General features: G+C 56.0%; 4 protein-coding genes across 4 annotated transcripts; 1 reads left to right on the forward strand and 3 right to left on the reverse strand.

Annotated features, from left to right (window-relative positions):
- Window positions 1–347: 347 nt before the first annotated feature.
- On the reverse strand, window positions 348–629 carry BCV69DRAFT_233354 (hypothetical protein; the record flags this gene model as incomplete). The annotated part of the gene is made up of 1 exon (XM_025489860.1): window positions 348–629. A coding segment is annotated over one exon (282 nt), but the record flags the coding sequence as incomplete, so codon positions are not given.
- Window positions 630–2,064: 1,435 nt separating this feature from the next.
- Window positions 2,065–4,844, reverse strand: BCV69DRAFT_284115 (putative RAD3-DNA helicase/ATPase). The gene has a single exon (XM_025492929.1). It carries the CDS (start codon window positions 4,731–4,733, stop codon window positions 2,172–2,174), a length of 2,562 nt encoding a protein of 853 aa, XP_025346646.1. The 5' UTR covers window positions 4,734–4,844; the 3' UTR covers window positions 2,065–2,171.
- A 160-nt stretch (window positions 4,845–5,004) lies between these two features.
- BCV69DRAFT_284116 (hypothetical protein) lies at window positions 5,005–9,554 on the forward strand. Its single transcript, XM_025492930.1, has one exon. The coding sequence runs from the start codon at window positions 5,179–5,181 to the stop codon at window positions 9,253–9,255; it is 4,077 nt and encodes a 1,358-aa protein (XP_025346647.1). The 5' UTR covers window positions 5,005–5,178; the 3' UTR covers window positions 9,256–9,554.
- BCV69DRAFT_284117 (hypothetical protein) lies at window positions 9,055–11,604 on the reverse strand. The gene is made up of 3 exons (XM_025492931.1): window positions 11,219–11,604; window positions 9,903–11,122; window positions 9,055–9,820 (listed from the first exon to the last, which is right to left on the reverse strand). Exons 1-3 carry the CDS (start codon window positions 11,582–11,584, stop codon window positions 9,337–9,339), a joined length of 2,070 nt encoding a protein of 689 aa, XP_025346648.1. The 5' UTR covers window positions 11,585–11,604; the 3' UTR covers window positions 9,055–9,336.
- Window positions 11,605–11,742: the final 138 nt, after the last annotated feature.

The following is an 11,742-nucleotide window of genomic DNA, read 5'->3' on the forward strand; positions in this document are numbered from 1 at the left end:
CTTCCGCTGCCCAGCGTCTCCACCGATTCGTCACCAGAGGACGTCTGAGAGGCAGCCTCGCCATCGCCATCGTCAGTTGCCGTGGAAGTTGCCGCCGAGGAAGTGCTGGAAGCATCCGTGCCGTCGGTGCTACTGCTACTGCTGGCCGATGTGGATGTGCTATGTGTCGAGTGGGAAGAAGATGTGGTCGGTGTGGGAGTGCTCGAAGTGGTGGTCTTGGTGTGCTTCGTGGTCGGCTTCGGTGTGGACGTGGTGCTGGGCGGCGTGTATGTCGAGGTGGGTGTGTGGTGTGTGGTCTTTGGCTTACTGCTCGTCGATTTGCTATCGTCCGAACCGCTGCCCATGACCCAAGACATTTGGAAGACTCCCTGATCAGGAGTGGCAAATTGATCGAAGACTGCGGGCGAGAAGTCCAGGTCGCCGTAGGAGCACGATGGGCACGAATCAGTAATCTCTGCCTGGACACTTTTGCCATTGGCGGTGACGGTGATCCAAGTGTAACAGAGCGACAGGTCGAATTGGGCGGTGTTGACCGCTACGATGGGGTCCGACTTTTGGAAAGTCTTGCCACATGCTCCGGGACCGGTAGAGGGGTTGTAGAAGGTACCTGTTCCACTGAAAGCCCTCTTTGCCAGGCGCAGGGACGCATCTGCAGTGGCCCTGGCCCTGGCCGCGAGACCATGTCCAGCGGGGGCTCGTTTACGGATGAAGCGCTGATTGTTGCCGCTGCTGCCGACATTGGGCTGCGAGGCTGAAGCAACGGCTGTGAAGGCGACGACGGCAAGCGCAATCGAGTTGAGAGGAAGTTGCATGTTGGGCGATGTAAGGATAGGGAGTGAGGATGGGCGGGTATAGAAGATCGCAGAGTTGAAATGCTTTCTTCCTTGCTTGCTTTGTTCTTGCTGCTAGGGATCCGTGCGAGGCAAAGAGTAATGAGCACGATGGACTTGTTGGTGGAGATGGACTAGAATTGAAAGAGCGTGATTGTTGTTCCAAAAGAGTGTGGGGGTAAGGATTTACTTGATCTTGATGAGCAGGTGCTGTCCTAGTAGATGGAGAAGGAGTGGTAGAGACGTGAAGAGGGGGAGAGAGGGTGCAGCTAGGGGATGGAGGAGGATGTAATGGACCGGACGGCCTGAAAGAGCAGGTTGTGGGGAGGGCTAGCGTTTACACAGAAGGTGTGCCGGCGGGCTGGGCGGCATGATGGATCAAGGACGTCACCGCGGGCGGCTTTCCTGGTTGAGCAGCAACCAGTATCTGCCCTGAGTAGAGCATTAGTCAATAGTCTGGTTCCTCCGCTTCGATGATCGTCCTCCTCTGCTCTTCTGCCGGCGAGGTAGCGGGACAAGGAGGGGAGGTTGGGCGAGATTCGCAACTCGAGGTATGTGTTGCGCCTGTGTTGGAGTGGACCCAGGGAACAACACATGAGCTAAAGTGGCTGACGAGGCGCGGCCTGGACGCGGGCCAGAGCTGCATAGAAGTTCCGTTGGACGGCGGAGATAGAACTCCATTTGACACTCCGCGGTGACATGTTCCTGACGATTGGGCGGACGCGGCCACTCGGTCTCCCACGCCGCCGGTAGCGAGCTTCTGTCTGCAGCCACAGCATCGCAACATACCGACGACGTGAGGTAGGAGCCCAGTGGGCAAGCCCCTGAGGAGTATGAGCACTGGCTAGGACCATGCGCCAAGCTCTGTTCTCATCAGTCTAGTGCCTACTTGCTCAACGTGTGACCTCATGTCCTGCCTCGGATTCTCCGTCAGCGCTGATTCACGATGCACCTCGCAGTGACAGGCAAACAAAGGCGGCTCAAGATGCATCACATTGCATTAGACTTCCCCGCACCTTTGTAGTGATGTCAGGAGAACTCTCAAAGGTTCGACTCCTATCACATCTGGACCTGCGTCAGTCTTGGCGCTGTCCCGTACATAGTCTGTCTCCTCTCACAGCGTTTCACGGGTGTTCACGGCTGACGTCAATCTCAAGCAGGAGTCGACCGACCCTGGAGTCAGGGCAATGCTACCGAGACCATCACGACCTCTTGGCAAGCCAGAACAGGATACTGATGATACTGTCACTATGTGTATATTACATGGAGGCGATGACACCCGTGCTGATGGTACAAGTTTGCAAAGCAATCCTTCAATGCGTGCGCTGCTGCTCGGTCTTCTCAGAGATCAAGCTCCATAGCAGCAGCTTCTCCCCCACCATTGCCGAAAGCCTGATCAAATTCATCTTCTAGATCATCCTCGTCCCCCAGCTCCTCGATCCGCCTAACTTCATTCCCCCTCGACTCTAGCTCCTTCTCGTGCACCTCCATAGCAGCTGTCGTCTCCGGATCGTCGAATTCGATCAGATCACCACCGTCGAAGACGTCCATTCCATCCGCGGCCATGAGCTTCTCAAAGTGCTCTTGCTCGCGCTGCTGCCTTTGCTCGATATCCTCTACTGACCACAGAGAAACCCCATTCTTGCTCTCTGTGTACGGCTGAGCCATCCTCCTGATGAAGAGCTTGCTCTCCACAATGGCCATGTCGGTGGACAGGTTCGAGTGGGTGTCTGTGATCTGTTGTGCGATCCACTTTGGCAACTTGGCGCGCTTGTCCGCCCTCGCAAAGCGCTTGTCGGCAAAGATCATCAGACCGTAATCGCTCTTTCCTCGCAATACACGTCCCACACACTGAGCCGCGTGTCGCATAGCGTCAAAGGTCAGGAAGTCATTCTCCCTGATCCTGAAGTTGTCTCGCAGGAACTCAAGGCGAGCTTTGAGAATACGAGACTCGGTGTACTGATAGGGTACACCGAACATGATGACGGCTCTTCCGTAGTTGTGATCGAAATCAATCCCTTCCGAGACCTTGCCTCGAGCGACAGACAGCAGGATGGCTCCTCGACCATTGTCGCAAGCTCGCCTATAGTTCTCCAGAGCGACAGAGGTCTCGGGCGCATCTGGTGTCTCGATGAAGACGAGCTTGTATTTCCAGACCTCCTCAAGGATGCCCATGTCATGCCAAGCAGACACGATTGACTCCATATAGAGGTAAGAGGGAAAGAAGGCGACGATGCCGTCGGGGATGCACTTGGCGTAATCGATAAGGATAGAGCCGTAATTGCGGACTACCGACGGATCGTTTCTCACTTCGAACCTGGAGCTGATCGCAATCTGGTCTGATCCCCGAGTAATAACCATGGGCAGAAAACACTGCCGAGTGAGCGTCATGGGATACGACTCTTGGACAACGGGGTCGAATTTGAGCATCTTTGGGTACATGTCCAGAGGACTGATGGTACCACTGGTGATGATAACCGAGGAAAACCTCTCGAATACTGGCGCAATTGCCAGACTTGCATCGAGGCAGGTAAAATGGAAGATTGGGTTCGGTACGGTTGCATTCTCAGTCTCGAATGGTTCTAGAATGAGCAGAAAACCTTTGTCATAGGTGGCCACCAGTGTGGCGAAGGCGGCAACCTTCTGCAGAGCAGCGAACTCGTCTATCCGGGTAAGTTCGAGCGTGGAGACAAGCATGCGCAGTCGCTCCGCACAGAAGCGCAACGGCTTTCGTTCGATGTATGTGATGTCCTTTAGATGCTGCAAGAAGCTGGCCGGAGTTTCGGCGACGACGTGCAAGACTCTCATTCTCGTCTTGAGGTACTCGACGAAGCGTTTCAGGAAAGCAACGAAATGCTCCGCCCTTCGGATGTTCCCCGGGACTGCTTCAGACAGCAGATCATCTGGCAGGATAGGATTGGCCATGAAGGTCTCTGCTTCTCGATTGTCTTCGTTCTGTTGAAGTCCCTCGACCAGCTTGGCGTATTCATCTTGTAGCTTGGTAGCGTCAGTCGCCTTGACGTGCTCTACTCTCTCTGCTAATTGATCCACTGAGCGGTATGCACTGTCGAGCATAGGTCGTGTCAAGTCTATTGAGAGCGATTCGATGCAGACATTGTCGATGTTGTGGGCCTCATCGAAGACGACGATTGAATCTTTGGACATCTCCTTGCTGACCTGCTCAGCGATCTTGGGGTCGAGGAGATAGTGAAAAGAATAGACGATGATGTTGACGAAGGGCAGCATCCTTCGGATGGCAAAGTAGGGACAGATGCCTTGCTCCTTCGAATAGTCCTTGACGTCCTCCAGAGTCCATACTCCGTGAGGGAGCAGATGGCCCGGCTCGAGTTGGCCCAGCTTCTCGTGGAAGTCGCACAGCTCGACACTGCCAGGCTCGGCTCTACCCTTTTCACAAGCCCAGGCGCTGGTCATGTCTCTACACCGGGCATCTACTACGTTGCCCCGTCTTTCCCTCCCTACGCTGGGATGGATGCAGAGGTTCTTCCTCGAGGACAGACCGAAGGCGAGGATATCTTCCGCCTCGCCTTGGCCTTTCGGCAGGGGAAGTTGTAGCTCTTCGCCACTACCATCCTTCTTCATTTCCTCCGAGACGTTGTACCTCGCCCTGTACTCCATCAAACGCTTCAGCTCAGCAAGTACCTTTTCGATCTCTGGCACAGTACGGGTGCAGTAGATGAGCTTCCTTGCGGCAGGATAGTGCATTTGGTAACTGACAATGAGACTCAGGAGGGAGACCGTCTTTCCCGTCCCAGAAGGCGATTCGATGACAGCCTTGCCATTTGCATCGAGCGTGCGCTTGAGGTCGTTCATCATGGCCACCTGCTCAGGATAGGCATAGGGATAGGGGAAGATAACCGGAAGGTCATCAATGTAGAACTTCATCTCGGCGATGGAAGTGGCCTCTCTCGCACGAGGACAATGAGATTGTTGTGCCCTACGGACGGGACTAGAATAATCTCAAGGCAAATCTGATGGTAGTCTAATGGAGGATTCTCCGACGGGAAGAAGTGCGAGCATGCTCAGTGCTGACGAATTGGCACTGGCGGAGAGGCGCACCCGGGACGGAAGGAGGACAAGTGGCCCAGTGCAGGCCGAGTGTTGCTGCAGCGCAGGGTCCATCCAGAGCAACACTGTCCCTCCCCTACTGCCTTGCCCCTACCATCACCGCGACCATTGTCCTTCGCCCCTCAGCTTCCTCGCCATCTGGACAGCATCTCACTCATCTCCCTTTCTCTATACCACGACGTCGACGACTGCCTCCTGCCAGCGCGCTTCAGCGAGACTCGCGTCCAGTCTCGGGGTCGCATAGCCTCGCACAGCCGCTGCCATGTCCTCCCTCGCCGTACCTGCCCCCATTGAGAAAGCTGCCGGCTCCAACACCTCCTCAGGCCAATCGACGCGGGACGCCTTCAATGCTGCACTGCGGTCTCGCAACCCACAAAACAATTACATAGCTCATCTCAAGATATGGGAACCTGTAGAGACGGAGAATGGCGCGCCTCCTGCCGCTGGCCCAGTTCGGAAGGCTCGCTACCTGATCCTGGCAGTGCAGCGTGACACAGGAAGGGTCACCGTCAACAAGGCCAAGAGAAACGCCAATGGTAGTTTCAGTATTGGCAAAGATTGGGACCTCAACACACTCAAAGTTGTCGAGGTCATCGACCCCACCACTTTCTCACTCACCCTCTCCCGCCCTTACCAGTGGACCACTGATCGTGGCCGCGAACAGCACCTCTTCCTCTCCTCCATGGTCAACGTGTACCGGCGGTATACTCGCAGTTCTTCTGGTCCTCGATGTATCGGTATTACGGTAGAGGCACAGGGCAGCGGGGCCTCTTCCGACAGGCTAGTGTCACCTAGCTCTTCCCAGGACAGGCAGCCGGAGCCATCGCTCTCCCCACCTACAGCGAGCTCACCATCCAAGCCAACAGACTTCGTGCCTCCGGCACCGCTGTCCATCGCTCCTCCGAAGCCGTCTCGATCAGGAACGGCCGACAGTACGCTAGTATCTCCTTTGTCGAGCAGGCCTCCACCAACATCGTCTCCTTCACGCCCTCAACGAGTAGCTCATGACCCTATTGCGCAAAGTCAGGGGGTTGAGGAGGCTGCACCGGCCCCTCCTGTCGTAGAGTCCCCGGCGCCCTTCTCTGCAGCATCATCCTCAAGCCTGCTGTCTCCGCTGAATCGTAGACCGACCATACAGAGGGAGACCTCGGCTGGACCAGTTCTGCAAAGAACGCCGAGCTCGTCACTTTCAATTGAGGAGGGGGCCAAGCCCGAGTCAATGCAGTTGGGAGTCGCTTCAGCCAGCATGTCGAGGAGTAGGAGCTTCCAGTCCGCATCTAGCGCCGGGTCGGCAAAAGACACATTGAGCGACAGACTGGCTCGTGCTGCATCCGGCGCGAAGAGCGGATCCTCCACGCCAACGGCAGGCAGGCCCTCGACACCAGAGTCAGCACCTCCTGCTAGACCGCCGCCTGCTCAGCCTCGCGTGATGCCGCCGGCCTCTGCTCCGCCTGTAACCAACAGCATGACGGACTCTCAGTCTGCGTACGTCTCACCATCAAAGCCAACGTTGGATCGTAGATTCTCAATTGCCCCAACGAATAACGCTCGTGCCCGTCTTTCGGCTGTGGAGCCAATCGCTCGGGGAGGCAAAGCGTACGAGAAGATGCTGTTGGCCGGGACTGGTCTGAAGAGTATCGGAGACGAGGACGAGGAGGAAGAGGAGGAGGAAGAAGAGGAGCTGCTAGACGAGACTGCAGGAGATCTTGGCCGTCTCAATGGTGACAATCGCAACGGCGGCACCACGGGAGAGAACGGCATGAGCAAGTCTTATCTCCAGGTGGAGCCCATCGGCCGGAAGAACACCCTCAAAGCGAGCAAAAGTCTTACTCGCAAAGCCACAAGACGTCAAGGGAATGCCCATGAGCGGCAAGCTAACGGGAGCGGCGCCAATGAAGAAGGCGAGTCAGATGAGGACGATGCGACTCTTGTCAACGTCGAAGAGCTGCTAGAGGGCATTGATTTCCGAGCGGTCAACAAAGAGTCTGGCAGAACGGGATTAGCAGCAAGGGGACTTGGCAGTGGTAGTGCTTACAGCGGAGCGCTGAGCCGGAAGGGCCAAGGAACAGCCGATGTCATCGAGGCCAACCTTTTGTCCGAATTGGAGGCTCTTGACTCGGCCAACATCCACTCAATCCTGACTGGAGATGACCGTCTAGCCTCTGTGCTGAATCATGTCGATGCAGCGCTAGCTCAGCTAGACAGCATCGACTCGCTCGTCGCCTCCTTCAAGATGTCGCTCAACTCGCGGGCAGAGGACATCAACTTTATCGAGGGCCAAAATCGTGGTCTGCAGGTCATGAACTCTAATTGGCGAGCATTGGAGAAGGAGATCGAGCAATTGCAGCAGACAGTCAATGTGCCACAGGAGGAGGTGACGGCCCTACTTGATGGGACATACCACCTTGATGGAGCCATCGAGAGTAAAGAGGCAGCCGCTGCCAGTCTATACAAGGCCATTTTGCAGGCCAAGACCAGCCAGATGGAAGAAACCAACGGTACGGCTGGCGTCAATGGCAATGGCTCTGGTGGTGGCATGGCTGCCACAACTGAGAGACTCGACGAGTACTCATCGATCTCCAACGCGTTCGGTACCAAGTCTCTCTCGCATCTGCAGACCGTCTTCACTGAGCTCACTACAGTACTACTGAGCGATCCGGCGAGGAAGGCGATGCTTCAGCCTCCTCATCCGAGATTGACTTCACACGAGGTCGTCGAACAAGCGCTCAGTGGTTACTGTGGGCTGATGCTGTATCTGAAAGAGGTCGAGCCCAGGACATTCGAGCGAATCTCCGCCGCATACCTCACGAGCGCTGCTGAGCGGTACAATGCAGAGTGTAGCAGGTTGGCAGCAGTATGGAAGATGCTCGTGAGGAAAGCTAGCGAGGACGAGGATGGAATGGCGTCCTTTGTGCAAGATGTTCAAGTAGGCGCCGTGACCGCCCTGAGTCGAGCAACGACAGTGAGGCGGTTGGGTGGTCCCGCTGCCAACAGAAAGGGCAAGAGCGGAGGCGCAGATGGCGAAGTGGCTGGAGCAGAAGCATTTGGTCATCTGCTCTTCACCATCATTCCCCTGCTCATTCAAGAGACCCTCTTCCTCTCCGACTTCTTGCATCTCAACCTGAATGGTCTGACATTCGCCGACTATATGGACTTGGAAACATACTTCCGTAAGCGAGCTGCAGCTCTCTTCGGTGAGGACTCGAAAGAGCGAAGAGGTGGGCTCAGAGAGATGAAGGGAGCTATGGACCTTGTCTTCGGCTTCCTCGTGACAGAAGTGAATGGCTTCCTCGAGGAAGTCGAGAGGCGGGATCGCTTCCAGATGGTTGGAGTCGTTGCTGCTCTGGATGGCGCTCTGATGGAAGCGGAGCACTCCGGCAACGACTTTGTGTTAAAAACGCTGAACAAGCTGCAAGGCAAGGCTACTGCGATCCTAGAACGATTCTTTGCCGATCAGCTGAGAGCCGCAGTGGTCTCTGCTTCGAAGCAGCAAACCTTTTCTGCCCCTACCTTTAGAGGCAAGCGCTCAGGCAGAGGTGGTCTGACCGCCGCCGTCAGGATTGCTCCCCACTTTGTGGACCGCATTGAGAGCCAGCTGGGGAATGCGCAGCACCTCAATGTGCGGTCCATCGTAGATGGCTTCTACGCCCGGATGGAGAATACCATCATCGACACTCTCCTCTCGCTGAAAGTTGAGACGACGACTGCCACGGGAGGGCAAGACGAGGACAAGGGCGCAATGAATCATCAAGTCCTTCTCATTGAGAATATGCACCACCTCATCCAAGAGTCGACCAAGCTCCTCTACCGAGCACCTGCCCTACGCGCCCTCGTTGCCCGCGCCGAAAAGGTGTATGAGGACAGTCTAAGCCACTACACTCACTTTGTCCTCCGCAGACCTCTGGGTAAGATGATGGACTTTGGAGACGGGATCGATGCGCTCCTCCGTTCCACGCCGGCCAATGAAGTCTCCCTTCACAATGCCTACTCCAAGTCCTCCTTCCGTAAGCTGGCAAAGGAGCATGGCATAAAGGATCTCCGCAAACAGGTAGACGCACTCTGGAAGCGTGTCCTCAAACACTTCAACGAAGATGAGAATGAGAATTTCACACTCGCCTCTTCTACTTCCTCAAGAGGTGAGACGGGTGAACTGGTCACGGGTCCTGCAGCAGAAGAGGAGGAGCGCAGGGCCGTTGTGGGGAAAGTCTGGAGGCGCTGTGAGCATGACTTTGTCAGGGAGATTGAGAGGACGATGCGCATACAGGACGAATGCTACAAGGGTGCTGGAGTTGGTTTAGAGGTCAAGGTGGACGAGGTAGTGAGACTGTTTGCTAGATGAAGGAGATCACTACAGATGGCAAAAGTAGTGCAATGTGTATATGTTCCTAGTTCCGCGAGATGGCTCACTTTCGACGGCATTTCAATCGAATGTCACCTTCTTGCCCGCACCAGCTCCACCTGCCAAGGAACGAGCAATGAGGTCCTCCCTCTCCTTTTGTTTCTGCTTGGCCAACCAGCTCGGGTGCATCTCCTGCTCTTGCTGCTGCTTCTCCTGAGTCTGGAACCTCACAGGAGGAGCGGTGCTGGGCGGACGTCGATCGCCTCCCCTCGCCACTGGCTTACCTCCCCGACCTGGAGGGGCAGCAGGACTACGTGCAGGCGACGGCGCTGCAGCAGCGGGCTCTGATGCAGGTGCGACCACGGGGAACTTCTTCCATCCAGCATCCGTCTGCTTTGGAGCCTCAAACTCCGGTATGACCTTGCCGTCCCTGCCACGCCGCAGAGGCTTGTAGGCCGGCTTGCCGCTGCCGTCCGTACCCTTCTCGGCAGACCGCTTCTTCGGAGACTCCTTTTCAAGGATCTTGATGTGGTTGGCGTTGCGGCCGAACTTCTTTTCCCAGAGGCTGTGCAAGACAACGAATGGAAGAGAGGTGTCAGTAACACTTGAGTCTCAAATTGCACGCGCCAAATACATGTTTCACTCACGCCTTCCTTGCCCGCTGGCCCATCCTGTTCTTGCGTTCCTTGGCAGACTTGACGCCTTTTGCCTTGCTTGCCTTGTCCTCCGGATTTTCCTCAATTTCGCCTTCGTAGTCGTCATCGTCTGAACCTTCGCTGCCGCTGAAGTCATCGTCTACACGGCGACGGCGAGAGTGTGCGAGGAAGCCGTGCGAAAGGGAAGGAAGATTGCGAGAGGAAGAGGAGGAGGCGCTGGAGCCTTCAGAGGAGAAGTCGCTGGCGTCGCTATCTGATTCATCTCCATCGTCCGAGGGAAGGTCCGCTTCGTCTTCACTGTCCTCGTCGCTCGAGAGTGCTGGAAGCTTCGAGCTCGCCTTTGCGTCGCTCTTCTTCGCCGTCTTCTTGGCTGGCTTGGAGTCGCGAGGAGATGGAGAGCGTTTCCTCTTGCTGACAGGGGCCGCCTTCTCTTGACTTGCAGCATCTGATTCGCTATCGCTTGCTTCATCCTCTTCGTCGCTGCTGCCTGCCCCGACAAGAGCGTCCCACTTGTCAAGGTCGCCTAGTGCAGCTACGCGTGCTTGTATGTCTTCTTCATCGAGATCCTCCTGTTCACTTTCGCCTTCACTGCTCTCGCCTAGCTGCTCGATTTCGTCCTCATCCTCTTCATCCTCCGAGCCAGACCATATCCGCTCGTCATCTTCTTTGAGAGCTTTGGCAACTGTCGCTGCTCCCTGAGCCGATTGGTCTGTCTTTTTGCCGTCCAGAGCCGGAGTCTCTGCAACCGCCTTTGGCTTCACCCTGCCCGCCAGTCTGCCCAAAGTCTCTACCATCTGACTCGACTCCTCCGCAAGCGACTTGCTGCTCAGCAGCTTCGCTTTGACCTTTTCTGCATCGCTTGCAAGATCCGCCGGTGGGCTCGCGTCCGTCCAGACCTGCCTGAGCCCCTCCTCGGACCACACGCCCGTCAGTAGAGGGAAAGTATCCACGCCCTTTTGCTCACTCTGAGCTTCGGCGCTTTTGAAGTCTTTCGAAGTAGGCCCCCTTGGCAGGAGCTTGGCCTTTCCTAGCTTGCCGAGAAGACACGTGGCTGCTATTCTTTGTAGATCTATCGACTTGAATATTAGAAGCTGGGCTTCGAGGGAGCTCTTGTCGGCTGAAGAGGCAGACTTAATGCGCTTGACCAGGCGTTGCACCTCGAACTGACGAGCACGCTTGCTAGCTGAGGTGAGATGTCGAAGGGCATGATGCTGTATATACAGATAGGAAGGTCACGATGGTCACCGTGCGCACGAGTCAGTCCTAAGTTGGGAGGAGTATTCAGCTTCATTCTCGATGCCACGTACCATTCTCTTACGGATCTTGTCAAGATCGATTGTTGGCCCTTCGTCTTCGCTGTCCTCCTCTTCCTTGCTACCATCGCTGTCACCTTCTTCCTCATCGTCAGTGGAGCTTTCCTTCTGCTTTCCCTTGGCTTTTTCCGACTTGCGTGGGCCAGAAGGTACGTCCTCCTCCTGGTCAATCCCTTCATCGGAGGAAGTATCCGAGGAAGAAGCTGAAGCTGAGGATGAGGATGAAGAAGACGACGACGACGACGACGACGACGATGCGGGTGCTGCTTTTAATGCAGCTCTGGCTCCTTTTACGGCTGCCATCTTTTCAGAAGGTCCTGCAGCCTTCGCTTTGCTGCCGTTTGTGACCTTTGCGGGCATCGTGGTGGTGAGGGTGTGGGTACGGATAGGCCGGAGAGGCGTGCCAAGGTGACGCGAAGCCTCGTCTGGCCTTGGCTGCCGAGCGGAAAGAGGCCAAAAAATTCAAAGGCGCAGGCAGACGCATCGCCGGGAAAAATTTGAGCGGACAAGCAGAGCCA

This window comes from Pseudomicrostroma glucosiphilum (genome assembly GCF_003144135.1).
Source record: "Pseudomicrostroma glucosiphilum strain MCA 4718 unplaced genomic scaffold BCV69scaffold_11, whole genome shotgun sequence".
NCBI classification, from domain to species: Eukaryota; Fungi; Basidiomycota; class Exobasidiomycetes; order Microstromatales; family Microstromataceae; genus Microstroma; species Microstroma glucosiphilum.